This window comes from Suncus etruscus, chromosome 6 (genome assembly GCF_024139225.1).
Source record: "Suncus etruscus isolate mSunEtr1 chromosome 6, mSunEtr1.pri.cur, whole genome shotgun sequence".
In the NCBI taxonomy this organism is placed as follows: Eukaryota; Metazoa; Chordata; class Mammalia; order Eulipotyphla; family Soricidae; genus Suncus; species Suncus etruscus.
In genome coordinates, this window is record NC_064853.1 from 29,146,629 (window position 1) to 29,170,255 (window position 23,627).

At 40.9% G+C, this 23,627-nt stretch overlaps 1 protein-coding gene across 1 annotated transcript in view; it reads left to right on the plus strand.

The window, feature by feature from the left end:
* Positions 1-23,627, plus strand: part of AGBL4 (AGBL carboxypeptidase 4) — a 1,193,307-nt gene that overhangs the window by 1,062,754 nt on the left and 106,926 nt on the right. The window contains 2 exon segments of the mRNA XM_049775185.1: positions 5,394-5,483; positions 16,217-16,331. Of these exon segments, the coding sequence (XP_049631142.1) occupies positions 5,394-5,483; positions 16,217-16,331 (205 nt within the window).

A 23,627-nucleotide genomic window follows, 5' to 3' on the forward strand; every position in this document is an offset into this window, starting at 1 on the left:
AGGGACAAAATCAACAAATAATTAATGGTTATACTTTCAAAACTACCAAGGAAGCCTGTATACCTAATACCTAATAATTCCCGTAATTTTTGAAAAGCATAAATTTGAGATTTATAAATACTTAGTTTTAAAACTCTGGCTCTCATGTTTGCTATTTATATACCTTGGATAAGCCACCCACCTTTCTGGACTCTTATCTCCTAACTGATAAAGCAGAGATAAGATGAAGTGATATTTTGTTGGATTGCTGTGGAAATTCAGTTATACCTCACAGAGAAAGTGCTTGGCACAGAGTAAATGCTGATGAGTATTACTTAATTGCTTTCCTTTCTGGAAGGTTCTTTACATAAGAATGGCCACAGGAATGACACAGGATGAGCAGCAGGCTCATTCTAGGCTACACTGCCTGGTTAAGAACTCTGGTGCTGCCAGTCATGAGCCACGAGTACAGGGGCAGATCATTACATGTTCTTTGGATGATATTTTTGTAACAGTAGAGAAAATAATAGGTGCCTTGCTACCTAATCTATAGTTAATTAATATTGGAGGAATAAGGAAATAGTGTGTGATGGAAGGGTACAATGATGAGAGAGAGAGAGAGAGAGAGATAGAGAGACACACACACACAGAGAGAGAGAGAGAGAGAATACTGCAAAAACACATCTGGCTTTACCCATTCCTTTTCAATGGGGACACTGCAATGGCCTCCCTATTCCACATGATGTAGAACCTCCCTTGTGTCCTTGAGGTTCACCTTCAGCAGCTTCGGTTTTGTTCCATCTTACAGGTTGTTCCTGTCTCATTGTTCAGCTTTTGTCCCTCCCTGGCTTTGTTCATGCATCCTCATCTCTGCTGCCTCGCCAAGAATATGTTTAATTGACTTTGCATGGGTCTGGGGACTCCGGGATGGGGGTGAGAGTGGGGGCATCCATGTCACACCACCTCAGAGCTGCTACATTACCTTAAATTGATTTTGCAAATGAAAGCTAAAAGCTAAGCCAAGGCGACCCATCCATTTTGCCTAAAGATGATTATAATGCTCTTTTACGGCTTCCTAAATGACAAAGCAATTTGTTACCTGCCTGCATCAACATTTGCTTATATTAGCACCCGAGATGCTTGATTTTTATTAGCCCCATGTTATCATTTTATGAAGACGCAGGGGCTCAGTAAAATTAGTGTGCAAATAGGACGCCCATTTTGCATTTCCCTGTGGTCAGCAGAAATGCTGAATGCAATTGAGTTGATGCAGGGTCAGGGGAAACATCCATAAAGGTAGCCTTCACAGAGGGTTGCAGGAATGTCATTTATCATTTCTGTGCTACAGGGATAGGTGGGGTCAGTGTTTGACTGTATTTCTTAAAAGGGTCTGGTGGCATTTTTTTTGTTGTTTTTTTAACTAAAAAAAGGCAATGTAAATACTAAGATAGTAGCTCCACTTTGCCCAGCAATATCAATGAAGGCTGACTCTCTTGTGTACACTGTAAATGGAAATGAAACAGGCTTAGCATTTTTTATATTAGTGGGTTGAGAAGGAGACAGGGTAGGGACAGCGGTTCTGGGCTGGAAGCAGGCAACTGCTTACTATGTGACTTTGAGCTTGTCCCTTTCATCTGAGCTTAAATTTCCTCACAGTTAATACTGTGCCCCTTACAGAAATGAGCTGAAGATTAAATAAGGAAATATGTGCCTTCATTTCTTCATAATCCATGATCCATATAAGTATATCCGATCTCATCCATTCAAAAGCTGGTTCTTGAGCACCTCCTCCCTGAGTGAGCCTGGGGAAGACATTAAAAATGCAGTTTCACCATGGGGGAGCAAGAGGGGTCTATTCAGTCCAGGAAACGTTCAAGGTTTAATAGATGCCCTAAATGAATGTTCTACTGTTCACTCATTAAAGTCTCTAACTGGCAGTGTTTAATGCAAGAGCCAGAGAGAATGCTCAGGCATTCTTTCTCTTTTTCTCTTTATCTCTCTGTCTCTCTCTCTGTCTCTCTCTCTGTTTCTCTGTCTCTCTGTCTCTCTCTCTGTTTCTCTGTCTCTCTGTTTCTCTCTCTGTCTCTCTCTCTCTGTCTCTCTCTCTGTCTCTCTCTGTCTCTCTCTCTCTCTCTCTCACACACACACACACACACACACACACACACACACACACACACACACACACCAGTGATACTTGGGGCCAAATACTATTTTTCTGTTCTCTAATGGACTCAAACCAGACTTATTCAGATCAAGTGATCTCTCTCTCTCTCTCTCTCTCTTTCTCTCTCTCTCTCTCTCCCCCTTCCCTCCCCTTACCCATCCTTAAGGGTATCTGGCATGGAGCTGAGCAAGAATGAATTCTTGCATGTTTGAGCTCCACTACCTACTTACTGATTTTCCAAAGCTCAGAGTTAAGAAAGTAATGACCTTGTATTCCTAGTGTTCATCCCAGTAGAAGTCCAGGTGCAGTCTCAAATCTCAGAACTAAGATGAACAGATTGACAATCCTTTATTTTAATCTCTGACATTGGTGCATCAACAGTTGGGGGTCAGTCAAACACATTAAAAATGACTTGTCTCTAGCATTCTGGATACTGAAAGCCCATTTAATTGGTTCTAGCTGCCCACTTCTTACTGCTCGTCCACACTAAGGTATATGGAATCCTTTAATCCAATTTACCTCAAAAAGTTATTTCTGAATTGCCTTTAGATCATCAGTCTGTCCTGTGTAGTGGATCTTTCTTTCATCCATATCTAAAGATCCTCCTCTAGTCTCTTCTGTTCTGGGAATATCACTCTTATCTACTGCTTTGGCAAAATGGCTATATTCTATTATGCAAGTAAGAAATGTAGAGGCAGTAAGTATATCAGCTTTGTTTGGGGGCCATATTTTCATACTTCTTTTCATGCCAAGTGATGGTTTGGTTTGGTTTCAGATGCTGAATATTGCAAAGTATACATTGTTTAATATATGCATTTTTCTTCCTTAAAGTTGAAATATAAGTGATGGCATGGTAAAAATATCCAGAGACAATAGAATTAAGGGTCAGAAGGTCCCACCCAGTGTAGGAAGCTCACCAAAGAGAGCATTGAATGCAGTTAGAGTAGAGAACGGTCTGTTAGGACAATGATAGCTTTGGACAAGAACTCTGTGCTGAAAGGGGAGAAAGTGACTAGAAAGGCACCCCTCCATTGACAATAGTGCAGAACACAGTGCCAAAAATGGAGAGAGAGAGAGAGAGAGAAAGAGAGAGAGAAAGAGAGAGAAAGAGAGAGAAGCAAATTGCTGCCCTAAAGACAGGCAGGAGAGGTGGAAGGGAAATGAGGGACATTGGTGATGGTAAGGATGTATTGGTGAAAGATGGTGTACATTGTATGACTAAAACCCAACAATGAACAATTTTGTAACCATGGTGCTTAAATAAAGCAATAAAAATAACACCATGGTTACAAGGTTGTTCATAAAAATAGCAAGTTGATCTTAGTATGAAATATAGTAGCAAATTCTTTTCAAAGTGATTATTTTTGAGATTTATTCAAAATTTTTGTAGTAGTGTAACCCTCCATGGAGATAGAAGAACCCTTCTGGGTTCTGCACTGAATCATTATGAGGACTGCCATTTTGGTAGAACCCTACAATGGACTTTTTAAGAACATTGTGGAGATTCAACCTATTCATACACATCTTGGAATCAAAGAAAGATCCATACTGTCTCCCCTACAGATTTCTGAAACTCTCTATAGAGCTCTATTTTCTCAGAAACTAAGACTTTTTCTATAGATATTCTGACTCTTTTCTTTTTATAGGGCATGAAGTTGGGTTTCGGGGCCATACTTGGCAGTGTACAGGGGCTACCCCTGCTTCTGTGCTCAGAGTTTCTGATGGTTCTAAGGGATCCTGGGATCAAAATGGGGACACAGGGAGAAAAAAATGTACCTTAACCCCTCTGCTATCTTTTTAATCCCTGGTTCCAATTCTCTTACCATTAATCTCAGCAAGACTTTCAAGCTATTCTCAGATACCCTCTCTGCTATTATGTCTAAAATCTATTTCCAGAGAAATAGTCTCAGCAATCATAAGGCTCACCTCTTTTATCTCCCCCTTTTCGTGGATTAATTATGTATTGTTTCTAGTGTCTCAACATAGTTGTTTTTTTTTGTTTTTTTTTTTTTTTGGTTTTTGGGCCACACCCTGTGACGCTCAGGGGTTACTCCTGGCTATGCGCTCAGAAGTTGCTCCTGGCTTCTTGGGGGACCATATGGGGCACCGGGGGATCGAACCGCGGTCCGTCCTAGGCTAGCGCAGGCAAGGCAGGCACCTTACCTCCAGCGCCACTGCCCGGCCCCTCAACATAGTTGTTTTGTATAGATTTTTTGGGGGGTGCAACACCCTGTGGTGCTCAGGGGTTACTTCTGGCTCTGCATTCAGGATGCCCTGGTGGTGCTACCAATGTCCTGTCAGTGCTCAGGGACCATATGGAATGCCAGGAATTAAACCCAGGTCAGCCATAGGCAAGGCAAATGCCCTCCCCACTCTACTACTGCTGTTCCAGCCACTACATTGTTCATTTTGGAAGCTGCTTAAAGTGAAAAAAAAAAATTCTGGATCCTAATACTTTGTCAAGTCCAGATAAAGTTTTGCTTCTAATCTTAGCTCTACACCTCCCTATTAAGCTTTGTGACCTTGAACAAGTTCTTGAGCTTTTCCAAATTTTGGTTTTAACCTTGCTGAGAAGTATAACTGCATATTTTTATGGAAAGTAAAAATAGTGTATAATAATAATAGGCTTGACATGAAAGGAGCTAATTAAATAGCAGCTGCTACTACTACTATTACAGGCATGGAGTGCTACCTTTTTTGTTTGTTTGTTTGGGGGCAGCACCCAGCAGTGCTCATGGGTTACTCATGGCTCTGTGCTAGGAAATTACTCATAGCAGGCTCTTGGGACCATTTAGAATGCCCTACCTGCTGTACTATTGCTCTGGCCCCAAGAAACCCTACCTTTTTACGCCAATGTTTTCTAAATCTTTACTGTGTTCTATGTTCATCTTTACAATAGATATTATTAGACCTGTATATAGATTAGTAAATTAAAACTCAGAAAGGACACATCACTTATCTATGGCCTGAAATCAGTGGGTCTGAAATTTGACTTCACTCATGTAACATTTTGAAGTGATTATAATAGGAACACAATCAGTTGCACCAAGGAATGGGAATTTAGTCTTTTAATATTAGGGAATCAGCTATGTAATTTACCTGTTCAACAAAGGCTGCACCTTGATGAGTCTAACCAGCAATTTAAGAGATCAATGTAATGCTCTCAGATCTGCCTCTCTCCATGTACTCCCACCTATGCTTAATTCTTGCTGTACTGGACAAAATTTCTTCCACTTTTATCTTACAGAAAACCTTCGGGAAGGGGCAGAGCAGAAGGTGGTGTTCATCACAGGCCGAGTGCACCCTGGAGAAACACCCTCTTCATTTGTTTGCCAAGGTGAGTTGTAGGACCTTGTGGACACCCTATAGTCCCCACTCCCTCCCATCCATCTGGATACATTAATTTACTTTTATTATTTTCAAGAGAGGTTTATCAACAACTTTTTTATTATCTATATATTAGAACATATTATCTCTCTATTAAAACAAATACGTAATGAATAGGTAGGACTGACTGAAATTCTCTTAGATCAGAGAATACAGTACCATCTACTATCTTAGATTTATTTGAATGTCTTTTGTGATTTACAGCAATTAGAAATATAATTCCATGCCGATATGTATGCTGATAGAAGGGCATTTAACTGGAGAAGTAGAACTAAAATATGATCTACTCCCTGTGATTTTTTTGCTTTGAAAAGGAATTAATTCCATGTCTGTCTGTTCCTCAACTTACACATCTATCTTCCTAATGGACAACAAAAGTTTTACAGTATATTTTTTATTAAAAAGTTCATATACAAATATTCCCATATGTATTCTCATATATGTCACATTGGCTAATATTTTTCTAGGGAATATAACCATGGCATGAAATTACTGGGTTATATTATAGGTCATGCATTTTCAACTATTCCTCCAAAGAATACAACTCTACACTACTAGCAACACACATTCTTGCACATTTTTACTGATCCAGTTAGTGTATTCCATATAAAATACATAGGACTATATCTGTGCCAGTCATGTTCCAAACACTCCATGTACTTTATTGTTTTTATTCATTTAATTCCTTTGATTTATTTTGATTATGTTAATTTTGTACATAATAGGAATACATATTATCCATGGTTTTCCCTTGAGAAAATTGAATTTTGGAGGAAAAAAATTATCTCATTTTAATCTTGCCAAGACCATGAGGTCTAAGAGATAGAAAAAAGGACATGGAGGTTAAATAACTTAAGAGAAGCAGTGTGATGCCATGGATATACTGGGGATTTGCCATTAGATTATTCTGGGGTCAAATATCTTCTTTGCCACTTCCTAGTAATATGATTTTAGTTTCTCAAATGCAAACTAAAGAAAGTTAATAATTCTTTTCTGGGAGGATCTTAGGAAGCTGGCATGAAACTAATGCAGATTGGCACTCAGTCCAAGTCCCAGGCTACGCATACACTAAAACTTAACAGATGTCCCTTATTTCTCCAAGAGATCAGAGAAGATGAGATAGGTACCTGCTTTTGTAAGTTGCAAGACACTAATAAACTTGGGTTTATCTTGTCCACTGAGGGTGTTTTCATTACAACGGTGAGACACAGCTGCTCACTCTCTTTGCAAGCAGGAGTTTATACTTCACAGAGGAGGGGATTGCCCAAGGACAAGTTGGTCTCTCCCAACTTGTTCCAGCTACCTTAGGTTAGTCTTAGGATTTCTCCCTTCCAACCTCCCCTCCAGTATTGTCCTTGCAACAACCTCTCCTAGATCCCTCCTGGTTTCACCAACCCCTTTACTTGCAACCATCTGTCAGTTACTAAACTTGGCAGCAGACCTGTTCCCTCAGCTGATTGGATGCAATGGGTTGTGTCCTTGTTTACAAAAAGAGAGGGAGTAGACTTGTCATTAACACCTTTTTTGTTGGGAAATTCATACCCCAATGCATGACTCTCTATAGCACTAGTCAGAGGGTGGGGTCACCATCCTGCTTTTGGGGAAGACAGACCCAAGGCATTGAGACATTAAGGACATTTCCATGTGTGGATCCCACTCTTTCAAAGAAGAATCTAGCAGATAAGGAGATGGTCAAGTCCACATTCTCTTGCAGGCTGTCATCAATGTCTTTGCTGTAGGAGAACCTTTCATGTCTTCTCATGACAATCCTCTTAAAACAAACTCTAAACTCTTTGGCACCAGACTAGCAACACTTTAGTATCTAGCTCTTCCAAGATTCCCTGGCCTTGACCTCTCTGTTTTCTAGCCCCTCACAACTTAATCACTGAGCAGACACTCAGTCCTCCACTGCACCTTTTCACTTTCTACTCCTCTTTCTAGAAGTTACTTCACTCTTTTTTTTTTCTTTTTTCTTTTTTTTGGGCCACACCCATTTGATGCTCAGGAGTTACTCCTGGCTAAGCACTCAGAAATTGCCCCTGGCTTGGAGGGACCATATGGGATGCTGGGGGATCGAACTTCGGTCCTTCCTTGGCTAGCGCTTGCAAGGCAGACACCTTACCTCTAGTGCCACCTCACCAGCTGTAGAAGTTACTTCACTCTTCCCTTGTCAGCTGGCATGCACCTCCTACCTCCCAAAATTTATTCCAAAATTTATGCCTTCTGTAAGCCCTTGGTCTATTCCTTCAGGCTCCCTGTTTTGTACTACAGTGTGGGCAATCTATCGGCCATCTTTATTGTACTAACTTCTTAAATATTCCATTTCTATTTGTTTCTCCTTTCTTTAAACCTTGATCTATCAGAAGTCTCAAGCTTGGTTTTCAAGTGGAATTTTTCATGTTTGCAAAATGGGGAGGTCTTATGTATTTTATAGAGCTGTTTTGAAGTTCCAATGCAAAACAGGCTCAGGGAGGGAAGCCTTAAGGTATTTGGCCAACAGATAAAAGGAGGATTTGCAGTTTTAGCTGACTAATTCCTATTCCTGCACATGTCTATTTTCCCCACTCAGATATGGGAAATTTTAGAGGACCAAGCTTCATGCTCACAACATGGAATTATGGCTGCTCCTCAGTGAATGATGCTTATTTCAGAAAAGAAGATGTGGAGGCTGAGGAAAGTGAAGGTCTACCCAAGGTCATAGTACTGATCTTTGGAACTGTGGCTCTGGTACCCATCTCTCTCAGTCTTATCTTTCTCTCCCTCTATAACTGTCCCATACAAGTTATCCTTCCTAAGGCCATTTAAACCAGGCCCACATTACTCTGGAGGGACTAGGTACAGTTTTTCCCAAAGCCATCAGTCACTGGGGCATGCAGTCACATGCAGGGCTGGCTGTGCTTTCTAAACCAACCCAAACCTCTCCCAAGCCCATCTTGCTCTGGGGAGACAGGCACAGACAAGGTCTGGAAGGATGATGGTTCAGATGCCTTTGGTTCTGTTAACTCTTTCTCATTAACTGGCTCTGTGACCTTGAGCAGAGAATAGACATGTGGGCCCTGGTCGTCCCCATCTGGCTGGGACCATAGTTATCTCTGCCAAGCTGCTGAAGCACCTGCTGCTGGGAATAGAGCAAAGTCAGATCACTATGGAGCTCAGAAAGGGGCAGTGTGAAAGGGAGTTGGACTTTGCTCTCCTTCAGGCTGCTTGTGGTGGAGCAGCTGATTGTCAGTGACGTCTCTTTCACTCCCAAACCTGATTTTATCTTCAAGGTTCCCAGTTAGCCTGTTAGAGCCTGAGTCCTTCCACACAGTCCTTGAGTAGGTACACTCTAGAACTAGACACCCAGGGAAGTTCCATGGGATCTCAACTTCTCTATCGGTTGGCCTGGAGATGTCCCTGGAGATGTCCCTGGAGATGTCCCCAAACTGCCTCAGTTCCTTTGTTTCAGAATGACAATGTAGTTTTTTCTTATTCTATCTGCTGGACAAATGACCTTGAGGACCCTCTCACTGAGCCTATGTTGCATTGGAACTTTAGAACAGTCCTATGAGATACACAAGACATCTCCATTTTTGCATCCGTAAAAAGTGCCACTTGAAAACCCAGAAACAAATAGAAATTAAATATTTAACAAGCTAGGACAATAAAGATGGCCATTGTTGGCCATATTCTGAAGAATCTAGGATAGGGTCTGAGATGAATGAAGCACCTAATCAGAGTTATCAGGGGGTCTTGGTAGTATATTGAACACTTTGTGGGTTCCTCAATCCTTCCTGCATATCTGACTCTGCATTCCTTCCTGCACCAGAACTGACTCACTACTTCTTTGTTGTCTGGAGACCACAGCAGCTCAAAAATTTGGCCAGCAATAGGTATCAATCCTCCTATTTCTGGTCATGTAGGCATTCTTCCATTGAACTGTCTTAGAGTTGAGAACACTCATTATAAAGTATTAAATGCAGGGTAGATCTGTGCTTTAGGATGTGGACAGGCCTAAGTATGAATCTTGCTTTCAACTCTTGCCTGATGGAAAGGGTCTTTAGCAATCCCTAAATGCTAAGATCCTTTAATTCCTACACAATGAGAGCAATGATATGGGCCCTAAGGAGCTGCTGGGAGCCTTGCTGCTAGGTGCCAAGGTACCAACCAGGGTCTCTAGACTGTGGAAAGGGCTAACTTTTTCTCATGGAGCAAAATTCAAGGTCATCCATGAATAAGAGAGAAAGAGAGAAACCTGATAACCCATATTAGAAATGAAAAGGGGGAGATCACGGGAGATATTGCAGAGATCCAAAGGGTAATCAGAGACTACTTTGAGAAACTTTATGCTACTAAACATGAGAACCTAGAAGAAATGAAAAATTTCTTGGACACTTATAACCTTCCACATTTAAGAAAGGAGGATATAGCATATCTAAACACACCCATCACTACTGAGGAAATTGAAACTGTAATCAAACATCTGCCCAAAAAGAAAAGCCAAGGCCCAGATGGATTTCCTAATGAATTTTTTCAAATCTTTCAAAAAGAGCTACTACCAATCCTAACCAGGCTCTTCCATGAAATTGAAAAAAACTGGAACACTCCCAAACAGCTTTTATGAAGCCAACATCACCTTGATACCAAAACCAGACAGAGATGCTGCCAAAAAAGAAAATTACAGACCAATATCCCAGATGAATGCTGATGCAAAGATCTTCAACAAAATCCTGGCAAATATGATCCAATGCATCATCAAGAAGACCATACACTACGACCAAGTAGGTTTCATCTCAGGAATGCAAGGATGGTTTAACATCCGTAAATCTATCAATATCATATACAACATCAATAAGAAAAATAAAAATCACATGATCATATAGATGCAGAGATATATAGATATAGATCAATAGATGCAGAGAAAGCATTTGATAAGGTCCAACACCCATTCTTGATCAAAACTCTCAGCACGATGGGAATGGAAGGAACCTTTCTCAATCTAGTTGAAGCCATCTACCACAAGCCAATGGCAAATATTACCCACAATGGAGAAAAACTAAAAGCCTTTCCTCTAAATTCTGGTACAAGCAAGGCTGTCCTCTCTCACCACTCCTCTTCAACATAGTACTGGAAGTTCTTGCTATAGTGATCAGGCAAGAAAAAGATATCAAGGGAATCCAGATAGGAAAGGAAGAAGTCAAGCTCTCATTGTTTGCAGATGACATGATACTCTACTTAGAAAACCCTATAGACTCTACCAAAAAGCTTCTAGAAACAATAGACTTATATCGCAAGGTGGCAGGCTACAAAATTAACACACATATTAATGGCCTTTTTATACACCAATACTGAAAGGGAAGAGAAGGAAGTCAAGAAGGCAATCGCATTCACATTAATGCCACACAAACTCAAATATCTTGGAGTCAACTTGACCAAAGACGTGAAGGACCCATACAAAGAAAACTATAAAGCCCTGCTCCAAGAAATAAGAGAGGACACACAGAAATGGGAACACATACCCTGTTCATGGATTGGCAGGATTAACATCATTAAAATGGCAATACTCCCGAAAGCATTGTACAAATTTAATGTGATCCCCTTAAAAATACCCATGACATTCTTCAAAGAAGTGGATCAAACACTTAATGAAGTTCATCTGGAACAATAAACATCCTCGAATAGTTAAAGCACTCCTAGGGAAAAGGAAAATGGGAGGCACTACTTTCCCCAACTTTAAACTGTACTACAAAGCAATAGTTATCAAAACAGCATGGTATTGGAATAAAGACAGACCCTCAGATCAGAGGAATAGGCTTGAGTTCTCAGACATTGTCCCCCAGACATACAATTACCTAGTTTTGACAAAGGAGCAAAAAAATCCTAAGTGGAGCAGGGAAAACCTCTTCAACAAGTGGTGCTGGCAGAACTGGTTAGTCACTTGCAAAAAAGTGAATATAGATCCCCAGTTAACATCATGTACGAAGGTAAAATCCAAATGGATTAAAGACCTTGATATCAGACCTGATACCATAAGGTATGTAGAACAACACATTGGTAAAACACTCCATGATATTGAGACTAAAATAATCTTTAAGGAGGAAACTGCACTTTCCAAACAAGTGGAAGCAGAGATCAACAGACAGGAACACATTAAACTGAGAAGCTTCTGCACCTGAAAAGAAATAGTGCCCCAGGATACAAGAATCACCCACAGAGTGGGAGAAACTATTCACCCAACACCCATTATAAGGGGCTAATATCTAAAATATACAAGGCACTGACAGAACTTTACAAGAAAAGAAACATCTAATCCCATCAAAATATGGGGAGAAGAAATGAACAGACACTTTGATAAAAAAAAAAAGAAATACAAATGGCCAAAGGCACATGAAAAAATGCTCCTTGTCACTAATCATCAGGGAGATGCAAGTCAAAACAACGATGAGATACCACCTCACACCACAGAGATTGGCACACATCACAAAGAATGAGAACAATCAGTGCTGGCGGGGATGTGGAGAGAAAGGAACTCATCCACTGCTGGTGGGAATGCCATCTAGTCCAACTGCTATGGAAAGCGATATGGAGATTCCTCCCAAATCTGAAAATTGAGCTCCCATTCGACCCAGCTATTCCACTCCTAGGGATATACCCCAAGAACACAAGAATACAATACAAAAACCCCTTCCTCACACCTATATTTATTGCAGCACTATTCACAATAGCCAGGCTCTGGAAACAACCAAGATGCCCTTCAACAGACGAATGGCTAAAGAGACTGTGGTACATATACACAATGGAATACTATGCAGCCATCAGGAGAGATGAAGTCATGAAATTTTCCTATACATGGATGTACATGGAATCTATCATGCTGAGTAAAATAAGTCAGAGAGAGAGAGAGAGAGAGAGAGAGAGAGAGATGCAGAATAGTCTCATCTATGGGTTTTAAGAAAAATAAAAGTCATTTTTGCAACAATCCTCAGAGACAATGAGAGGAGGGCTAGAACTTCCAGCTCACTTCACGAAGCTCACCACAAAAAGTGGTGAGTGCAGTTATAGAAATAACTACACAGAGAACTACCATAATTATGTGAATGAATGAGGGAACTGGAAAGCCTGTCTGGAGTATAGGTGGGGGTGGGGTGGGGTGGGACATTGGTGGTGGGAATGTTGCACTGGTGAAGGGGGTGTTCTTTACATGACTGAAACCTAATCACAATCATATATGTAATCAAGATGTTTAAATAAAGGGAAAAAGTACAGTGTGCAAATATGTTATCCTGTTCTGTAAGTGTCTTTATTTAACAATATTTTGTTTCACTGTATATAAGCTTTATAGTTTGATAAAAAAAAAAGGAAGTCTGTGATTAACCCCTAAGACTTTTTTAAAAGACATTACAATGTGGAACACTTTCTCCTAGACCCCTCCTTTAGGCTCATTCTGCTCATAAATCATTATTATAAAATAAGACACTATTTTCATGGCTCTTTCTGCTTTCCCAGACTGACTCGGAAGTCCACTCCAAGCTAACCCATGCTATTCCAATCACAGCCTTTGCTAGTCTGGATGGGGGTATGGAGCAGATACCTCTTCCCTTGCTCCTTTCTGGAACAAAAATGTCTTCACCTGCAAACGAATGCTAAGTTTATAGGCAGCCCTGGCCTGAAAATGTTAAATAGAATGACTCTAAATTTAAGGAACCCTATTTTTGTCAAGGGTGAATGTATTCTTGATACTAATATATAAGTGAGCCTTTAATAGGCCCTGACAGTATACCCTATCCTTCACCCAGTGTCTTGGAAGAAAAAATAGCAGCAGTACTCAGTGTGGTCTGTCTGGGATGCTTCATCCTGGTCTCTGCATACAGTTTATCTTTGAAATTCTTGACCACTTTCTCCCCCTCATGCCTCTCTTACCTCTAGCCTTCCTGTTTACCTGCCTTCTCCCTTCTCTCTATTGAGTCGGTTTGAAGAAAAGGGCCTAATTGACTCAAAGTAAAGAGGTAGATTCTAAGGAGGTTGATTTTATGTCCAGAAAGTGGGGGAATCATTCTTTCACTAGACAGGATGATTCATCTACTTTGGGGCAGAGGAATAAAACAGGACTTATAGAATATCAATTGGGTTGAGGCCTTGGAGATAGCTGTGTCCTTGCTTCTAATATTCATGCTGAAAGTGAGCCCAAAGTCTTTCTCACCATTACCCAGTCCAAGCCCAAACTGGGCTGTAGGTTCCATCTCCTGTGTTTTTATTTTCCAGCTTATTGGAATATCAGTATCTTTGTCCACATCAGTACCCTTGCCCCCAGATCTTATTGTTTGTAAACTCCAAAGTCCAGGACTCCTGTTTCCAAAATCTAAATTTTCTTTATCCCCACATTGCCTTTCAACTCTTGTCTCAATAAGTTTGCTACAGCATACCCCAGTTCTCATGTTAGCATGTATCTGCATCCTATAAGAAACATTATCACAGAACAATATGGGGAAACTGCTCAGGGAGAGCCCACAAATCCTTAACCAAACAACGATTCAGGCTCTGCACAGTTCCCAAATTTGTACTCTTCTGCCTCTTCAACCAGGCAATGCTTTGAGCCTCTGGCCAGGAAAGGTATTTCCTCTACAATTCTACTTTCTCCAATATCTCTCCTCAAATTCCCACCTTTTCTTTAGCCAACTCCACCCAGTACAAGTAAAAACTCTCCACCATATTCTGATCCTGTGGAAGTTCCTGCTGAGCCCATCTGACCTCTTCTGAAGAAGCACACCTGTCCCCAGTCTACACTCACTCTGGAAATGTAAAAGCTGGGTGGCCGCTGCCTCTGGCAAGCCTTGCTTTTCTCTCATGCTTTTATTAACTGCCTAATTGGCAGCCCAATTAATCTGCTCATCTGTGAAGGAGGATGGATCCCAATGCGCTGGTCCATTTCCAGAAGCCCTTCTCCAGAGCTGCATGGCCAGACCCTGAGTGCAGGCTGTCTCCTTGATGGAGGGCTGCCCTGGGATCTGGGGTCAATTAGTGGACAGATTAAGCAATTATTAGCCCCTAACAAGGGCGCCTGACATCATTAGCCTGCCTGTTTACTGGCAAACTGCAGCTTATATATGAAGACCCACAAATAAATCAGGGCATCTGGTCCTCAGCCACATTTAGGCCAAGATGTCAGTGATGTCCAACTGGCTTTCGGCTGTCCATGGATTCTTAGCCCTGAACTAATGCAAAACTGATATGCCCTTTCTGGTCACAGCAGCTTTGAAATATATGCCAAGTCCATTCATTATCCTAGGTGCTATGTGTTGCCACTGGTCATGGGAATTGTGCTTAAATACCCCCAACTGACTTCCTTAGGAGGCTGGTTAAAATTTCTCACTTCTCAAGGCCCAGCCTATAAACTGTTCTCTCTTTGTTGTCTTGTTGGCTGGCAGAAATAAAGGTCCTCTTCTGTTCTAGGGTAGGTTTTTGTACTCTCTTGTCACTTTGTTCCATGGCAGTCATTTCATGGAAGGCCAAGGCACCATCTTGCCTCTTTCTTTTGGTCTCTGGTGAGGAAACTGAGAAACACAGAAGAGGGAATAAACATATTATTTTCTTTTCTTTTATATTTGTTGTTGTTGTTATTTGTTTTTTTAATTTCATCTCTGCAGTTCCACATAGGGCAGCACTGGAAGGATGGAAGGACAGCAGCGAGTATAGTGGCTGGGTCAGGCCAGTATGTTGAGGCATATAGCAGGGTTAATTACTCTTGCCAAGCAGGTGGCACAGGTGCCTCCCAGGCCAGATGTGATGAAGGCTAAGTGTAGAAAGGCAGCCGAGGGGCGTAGATGGGGACAGCTTGGCTAGATTTTGGAAAACTTGGAGGATAGCCTGATGAAGGCATCGAGAGATGATGCATTCAACTTTTATAAATCCAGTGATCTGGAGGTAAGATAGTATATGGGTGTTAGTGAGAAGCAGAGTGCTGCCAACACAGAAGACCCCCACCGAGGGGCACAGAGCAGAGGAGGGGAACACGGATGAAAATTTTCCTCATTTTAAGAAGTTGGCCAAATCCTTTTTCTCTCCACTTCCTGGTATACTCAGGAACAACATGCAGATATAGGTCCTAAAGGCCAATGATTACACAGTTCATTTCTTTAACTTGATGTCAACTTTAGTTGGCATTATGCCCATTAGTGAGACTCTCTTCAGTTATCCTGACTCTTTCCCCATCTCTAGCTTTCTAAACTGGCCTGGCTTTCCAAAGCACAATTCAAGTACTATTTTTTAATTAACCTTTTGTCTTCTGAACAGGGCATTCAATATTATGTCTTGAGCTGTCTTATGGAACTGGAGAAATTTACTGGTGGCACATGATGCAAAGTCACAAAGTCATATGCCTACAGTGCTTAATGGCATATTCTCTCACTCAACCCCATGTCAAATCATCTATTGAGGGACTGGAGAGATAACATGGAGGTAAGGCATTTGCCTTGCATCCTGAAGGATGGTGATTTGAATCCCGGCATCCCATATGGTCCGCCAGGCCTGCCAGCAGCGATTTCTGAGTGTAAGCCAGGAGTAACCCCTGAGCGCTGCTGGGTGTGACCCAAAAACCAAAAAAAAAAAAAATCATCTATTGAGCTCTTCCTGCTTTTCAAACTGAGGAAAGCTTGTTTCTTTTCTGTTAAAACACTTTGAGCTAACATAGATACTTCTCTTTCCTAGGAATCATTGACTTCCTCGTTAGTCAGCACCCTATTGCCCGTGTGCTACGGGATTACTTGGTCTTCAAGATTGCACCAATGCTCAATCCTGATGGAGTCTACCTGGGCAATTACAGGTAAGAAATATGATGTAGGTAGGGGTGGCAGAGATTTGTCGAAACTGGTAGTCATGGGAGGTTGCTATGGAAGCAAGATGAAAAAGGGTCGACACATTTATATATGTATATATGTATTTATAGGGACCATACCTAGTGATACTTGGGCAACTCCAAGTTGTACTTGGACAGCTACTAGAGTCATAGGTCTTGGGTGGTGAGGGCAATGTGGTATCTGGTATCAAACTCAGTGTCTTGTACATGGCAGGTACTTAAGCCAAGCCTGGGACAGGGGATATCTTTTTGAGAACAAATTTTAGACTCCCTATGAGTTCATTAAATGAAGTTTCACCACGGTTCCTGACAATATGGTAAATATATCTTGGTTGTTTAATACATAGCTTTCTGCCATCACTTGCCGGGGAGGGGGGTTTGAAACAACTTTTTGGACAATGAATAGGAAGATATAGTATGAATTTTTGCACCTACAACTTTTGGGAATTGATCTCTCGTCTCTGATATTCAGTTTCTCTTGCTGACAAAATAATAATTTACTTTGGCTGGCATTGTGAGCTTCAAATAAAGGAAGGAGAGGAGAATAAAGGAGGGAGAAGAATAAGAGGGAGAAGAAGAGAGGGGAGGAAGGAAGGTAAAGATAAGTGAAGATGGTATGGAACTGGAAGACAGGAGGGGAGGGCAAAAGGGGAGGAAAAGGGAACACAGAGTGATAGCACAGCAGTTAGGGCGTTTTCGTTGCACATAGCTGACCCAAGTTTGATCCCTGGCACCCTGTATGGTTCCCTAAGCCTGCCATGAGTGCAGAGATTCATGAGTGCAAGCTAGGAGTAAGCCCTAAGCACCTCTGAATGTGTCCCCAAAGCCAAAATTAGAAAAAGAAAGAAAAGGAAGGAAATGGTGGAATAATGTACTCTGAAAACTCTCAAAAGATTATCATTTTGTTTCTATCTTTCTTCTTGGAGATCCTTCATAAAGGAGAGATGCTTATAGTTGATCTGAGCAGCATTGTTGTCTGATTGTACATGATCATGAATGACCCACAGTCATTCGTGCACAGATCTAGAAATTTTTCCATGTAAATATGGCTCACTGCCATAATTTCTACTGTATAAATTTCCACTGTCCATGGGATCACCAGTGGAAATAACGTTGAATCCTCTGATACAAATAACATTGTTAACTTTATTCCTAAATTGCCTAGGGGCAATTTAGATTTATACCAGTAATTCCTTGACTGTTTAAATTACCTAATTTTACTGCCCAACTTGTGCATTTTTGGATGGAAGTAGTCCCACAACTTTCAAATAATATTCAAATTACAGTTTTGAATGCAAGAACCTTTGCCCATCGGTCTACTCTACCTCCTCTTCCTCCCCTGAGAACTGGAGCTGGAGACATGTCAAGCAAAGCCAGGTTACATGACTTCTTGGTTCTTGATACCTGACCTTCACAAAGATTGCCCTTTACCCAGAACTTCTGTACTCCTCTTTATCTCACTGTCTCTTCTTTATTGTTCATATTTCATATTTCTTGTTCTGAAAAATATCACCTAATATTTCAAACATAATTCATCACTTCTTTCTCTGAACTCCACAGAACAGGATATTGAACAGATTTTATCCCAATGCATGGACCCTACTGAACATTAAGCTACCAGAGGAAAAAGATTAAACCCACATTATATTTATGTCCTCTGTATCTAGCAGTAGGGGGGTAGAACAAGTAGACGCTCAGATAAGATTTTTAACAAAGAGAATACTTTATTAATAAAAGTAAGAGGTGAAATAACACTTCTCAAAAGTCTGTAGTGGAATTACCAGAATCCAGATTCCTGGCCTCTTTGAAACAGCGTTGGTTGACTACTTTCCACAAGTCTGGAAACTGGGCACATGGGGACTTCCTGTTACCAAGGGTGTGTGTTGAATTGAGTCCATGGGATGCAAGATGCCTGGTTTAAGGATAGTTTGGCTTCTGTAACGGATGCGCTGTGGCAGACTTCCTGACTTGCTATAGGATCAGAAGCATGCTGTTCCCTTCTCTGGACAGAATATCCTGTCAGTGACAATGCTGGAGGCAAGGGCATTTGATTGGTGGTAATATTCTGTTGAATTATAAGAGCTGCAGTGGTTAGAGGGGCAGTCCCAGTTGTCTCCACCTCATGTTCACTTAGTCCCTCATCTGCTATCCAGAGATGAAGACTTGAAAAACAGTTTGTAGCCTTGGCCAGAGGCTACCCCACTGGCCTTCAGATGCACACTGGGGTAGTCATCAGGAACTACATGATTTTCTAGATGACCTTGAACTAGATTATATGATTTGGGGGTTTTAGGATAAGAGAACTTCAGTCATCAGAAATGGTTCTTAGCTGACGTTTAAACATCTCATGTCCTCCCAGTGAGTATAAATGGTTCTCATGATAAGAATAGGAAGAAATCTTGAACAGCAGGCATTAATCCTGTTGCTCAAATAGCTCTGAGTAGCAGCAAGAGACAATCCATTATGAGAGTTCACTACTAAAACTTTATAGAATGTGAGAAATAAAAATACTCAGCTATGGGGACAGAGTGATAGCACAGTGAATAGGCATTTGCCTTGTACATGGCTAATTTGGGTTTGATCCCTGGCATCACATATGGTCCCTAAGCCTTTCAGGAGTAATTTATGAGTGCAGAGTCAGAAATAACCACAAACAAACAAATAAACACTCAGATCTGAATGTTGTTAGGGTGCCTTGGAGGTGCTCTGGGCTAACCCCTCTGATCTTTAAGTCCCACTCCTTTGGTTCAGTGAGTTCAAGCACTATCATTCTCCTCTCACTCAGTCCTTCTAGCTCTCCAGATGATCTTGATTATAGTTTCTCTTCTTGTTAATGTTAAAAACATACTCAAATTAGCTTGAAGAAAGGAAGGAAGTTGGGATCAAGGAAGGAAGGAAGGAGGGAAAGGAAATAAAAGGGAGGAAAAATGAGGGTAGGAGGAAAAGTTGTGAAGGAGAAAGAAAAGGAGGAGAAAGGGAGAGAAGGAAGGACATAAGGAAGAAAGGACGGGAGGAAGGGAAGGAAGAAGAAAATTAGGTAACAGTGGGAGAAATTTGATGAAGCTTATATATAATAATACAAGTACTCATTCTTTAATATTTATAGCAAAAAAAAGACAATGTGTACCCAGGCATTTAAACTACAAATGATGGCAGCTATATACCATGGTAGGTAATGCTCTTTGTTTTCAAAAGCTTCAAGATTCACTAACTGGATTCCTGAATGTACTACTGTGGCTGTGGCTTACAAAGAGAACTGAGAATTCATATAAAGTTTATAGCTACTATACTAACTCTGTAGTAGTCATCCATAATAGCTAGATGATACTGCCCTAGATAACAAGTATATGATGTTATATAATAAAGACAGATATAATTGAACATTCTGGCTTGCTACACTCTAATTACCAGAGATCTTTTATTTTTTGTCAGGTATAAGGACTTAGAAGATTACCAAATATAAAGTAGGTCTATCTGCTTTATCTGCTCTGTTCTGTCTTTCTGAATCCTTATTTCAATCTGTGAATAGATGCTTGTTTAAGTGGGTACTTAGTGACTGTTGCAATTCAGCCCTTGATGGGGCTGGAAGGTGATGGGATGGAAGATGAGGTCCTTCTCCTCTAGCTCAGACCACTCACTTGCCACCATGTTCAGCCAGTAGGTCTGAGGGTTCAGGATAGCACTAGGTAGAAAACTCACAGGAAGTCAGGCTTCAGGTGATATCAGCTTTGTTCAGTGGATAAAGCTGAAGAATCCCCCAGCCTTCCTCAGACCCTTGCTTTTATACACAAGAATCAGGTACCACCCTAGGGTGGGAGCAGAATACCAAGTAAGAAATAATCCAATATACTATCACCAGGTCACACCCTAGGGTGGGTACAATAATTGATTAGGGTAGGATCAGTAAGATAATAATCTTATGGAAATGTTTTCATATATAACATGTGGCTAACTTCTCACTAGACTGCAAGCTTGGTGAAGTCAGGGCTTTTCCTTGTAATTGTGCTAACACATAAAAATAACTACAGTTCCTGTACTGAGGAGTGTAGAGGAGCTGTCATTAGAGACTGTGCACTTCTAGCCCCTTTCTTCACTATCTCGTCTGCCAATCCAAGTTTTTATTTTTTAATCTTATGTTGGTCATACATGAAGGACTGCTGTTCTAACGGAGCAAACTCTGTATTCATCGCCACTATCTATTTTTGTACTCTTTTTTTTGTTTGTTTGTTTTTGTTTTTGTTTTTGGGTCACACCCGTTGGTACTCAGGGGTTACTCCTGGCTGTCTGCTCAGAAATAGCTCCTGGCAGGCACAGGGGACCATGTGGGTCACCAGGATTCGAACTAATCACCTTTGGTCCTGGATCAGCTGCTTGCAAGGCAAACGCCGCTGTGCTATCTCTCCGGGCCCTATTTCTGTACTCTTTATTGCATTGTTCTTCTAAGGACATGGAAAAATACATTTGATCATGTAGTTCTTTGATAGAAGAAAGTAATTTTTTTTACCATATCCATTGGAGAGAAAGGTAAATTGATGTTGCGAAGGTAAAGAGCCATTTTTATGATCACAAAGTACATCTAAGATTTCTGCATGTCCCATACAGTTTCTGCATGACAAGCTAGGAGTGGAAGCAGGTAGTTGGTAGTGGTAGTTTACCACTCTCCTAAGCCTTTTTACCCTGGGACAAGAGAGTTATCTTCTCTGGTTTTAGTTTTCCTGGTACCCTCTGAGAAGAAAAAGAGGTGAAAATCACATTCTACCACTTAATAGAAGCATCATTTATCATGAGAGAAATGCAACTCAAAACAACCGTGAGACTGTTGCATATAATAAAGACCAAAAATAACCAGTGTTGGCAGAGATGTGGAAAAAAAGTAACCATTATTCATAGCGGGTGTGAATGTTGACTGGTCCAGCTGGGAAAACGATATAGACACTTCTCAAAAAACGTAAGAATTGAGAAATTTACACTTCTAGGCTTCTACACCTAGGGCCCCAAAATTCTATCCAGAAAAGGTATTTGCACTCCTATACTCATTGCAGCACAACTCATACACACCAAAATCTGAAAACAATTAAAGCATTCAAGACAGTATGATGGATAAAAAAAAAAAACTATAGTACATTTATGTATGTATAATATATAATAAAACACTACTTTCTAGAAGAAAAGATTAAATTATGTAATACACTAAATGAATAAAGCTGAATAGTCTTAATCATGCTGAATAAAGTCAGTCAGAAAGCAATACAAATTATGTGGGATGTTAGTAATTTTTTTTCTGGTTCTGGGCCACACTTGGAGTGCTCAGGACCTACTTTCGGCTCTGCTCAAGGATCACTCCTGGCAGGTTTGGGGAACCACATCAGGTGAAAATGATCAACTTGGATAAGCTGCGTGCAAGGCAAGTATCCTACTTGCAGTACTCAAAGAGACAGACCCCAAATAATTTCATTTGTATATGGAATATAAAGAAACATAATAGAGATCTAACAAAATGCCAAAGCAATAGAATCTAAGAGCTGACCTACAGAACTGAGATTACCATGGCAGTGAGATGAGTGGAGATTGAGGGAGGGACATGATATGTGGGAAGGGCAAGAGAGGGGACCCTGAGATAATGTGGAGGGAAAGGGACAATTTGATGGAGAATATGGTATTGGAATATCTTTTTTTTTTCATGAAACCCAATTATCGACAGTATTGTTAAATTTGAAGTAAGGAAGCAAGGCTAAAGGAAAGGAAAAGAGCGAGACTCATACAACATCATACCTTTCTCCACAGACATGGGGTTGATGTTCACATAGGGCTGTGAAGAATGGTATAACTACAACATGGAGGGACCTCAAGAATGTTATGTGAAGTGAAATAAAGCAGCCTCAGAAAGACCAATGCTGTATGGTGTCGTATGGGCCTCCTTATTCAATTTTCTAGAGTCATCAACATCCTGGGGACAATAAAATAGAATGGCATTTGCCAGGACCTTGGTGAATCTTTTTAAATGGGCACAGTGTTGACTTTTCTCAGATGAGAAATACTTTGGAGATGTAAGGGAGGGAGGGTCATACCTTCTCATGAATGAACTTAATGCCACAGAACCATACACTTAAAGTCAAGGACACTGATAAATTTTATTTTCATCTTACCACAATACCAAAGAGAAATAGGAATACTATTGACAGATGACCACAACATGAGACATTGCAGAGAATCTGGGGTGGCCAGAGAGTTTTGAGGAATGACTGTGGTACCTTCAGATATCAAAAGAGAGAGGAGAAGAAGTTACAAGGTTATTGGAGTAGGAGGTGAAGGGTCGATACTGGTTGGCAGTTCTCAATGCCTGCAGTTTGCCTCGCTACTCACTTCCGTTGCAGGACTGAACATGCTCTATTATTTCCTCCTCCCATCACTTTCTTTGCAAAGAAACAGTCCCTATCCCCACGGGTACCCCACTGTGTTATGTTCTGAGCATGTGGAATGCCTTCAGTTTGAGAAACAGATTCTCCATCTCCATATGACAATATGAAACTCTGTGTTGGGTTTGCATTTCTTAATTAGGTGCTTGTCATTGCGTATTCCATAGAGTCACGTATAAGTAAACAGTCATAGACCTTTGAATAAATTTATTGGTTTTATTTATGTTTCTAGGCATAAAAATCTATAATTACCAGGTACAGCCTCAGTATAACTGGTATTTAATGACAATTACTTTTTGTTACCATAGAAATGAGTCCAAAGTACTTACCCATAATTTCTCATTTCCCAAACCTCACACATGCTGAATTGCAATATTACCATAGTAATTGCCTATTAGTCATCATAAAATACGCAGTTACCCAAAAGATAGCAGGATGCTGTGAAATTCCTCATCTTCAGAAAACCTCAGTGCTTCTTGGGAGTGTGGAGGTGGGGGAGAGAATCGGAGCTCTTGGAGCATGCAGCGCAGATCCAGCTTTGAGGCATAGCTCTGCAGATACCGTGATGGGATGGATCTGCTGCCATTACAAACTCATCCCATGTTGCCTCCTTCCCTGGAGAGCTACATGCAGCAAAGACCACTCCAGTGCAGTAAATCCCACTTACCTAAGGTTTGTCAAGGGCCTGCTAGGTGTCAGACCTTGTACTGGGCCTTAGAAGCAGCTATAAGTTAGCAGTAGCCCTTGCCAGTAGTGCCAGTAGGAGACAGATTTGTACTAGAGGTGTGTAAGTGCTGCTGAAAAACAATATAGAGTAAGAGCTAAGAGCTGTATGTTTTAATTATAC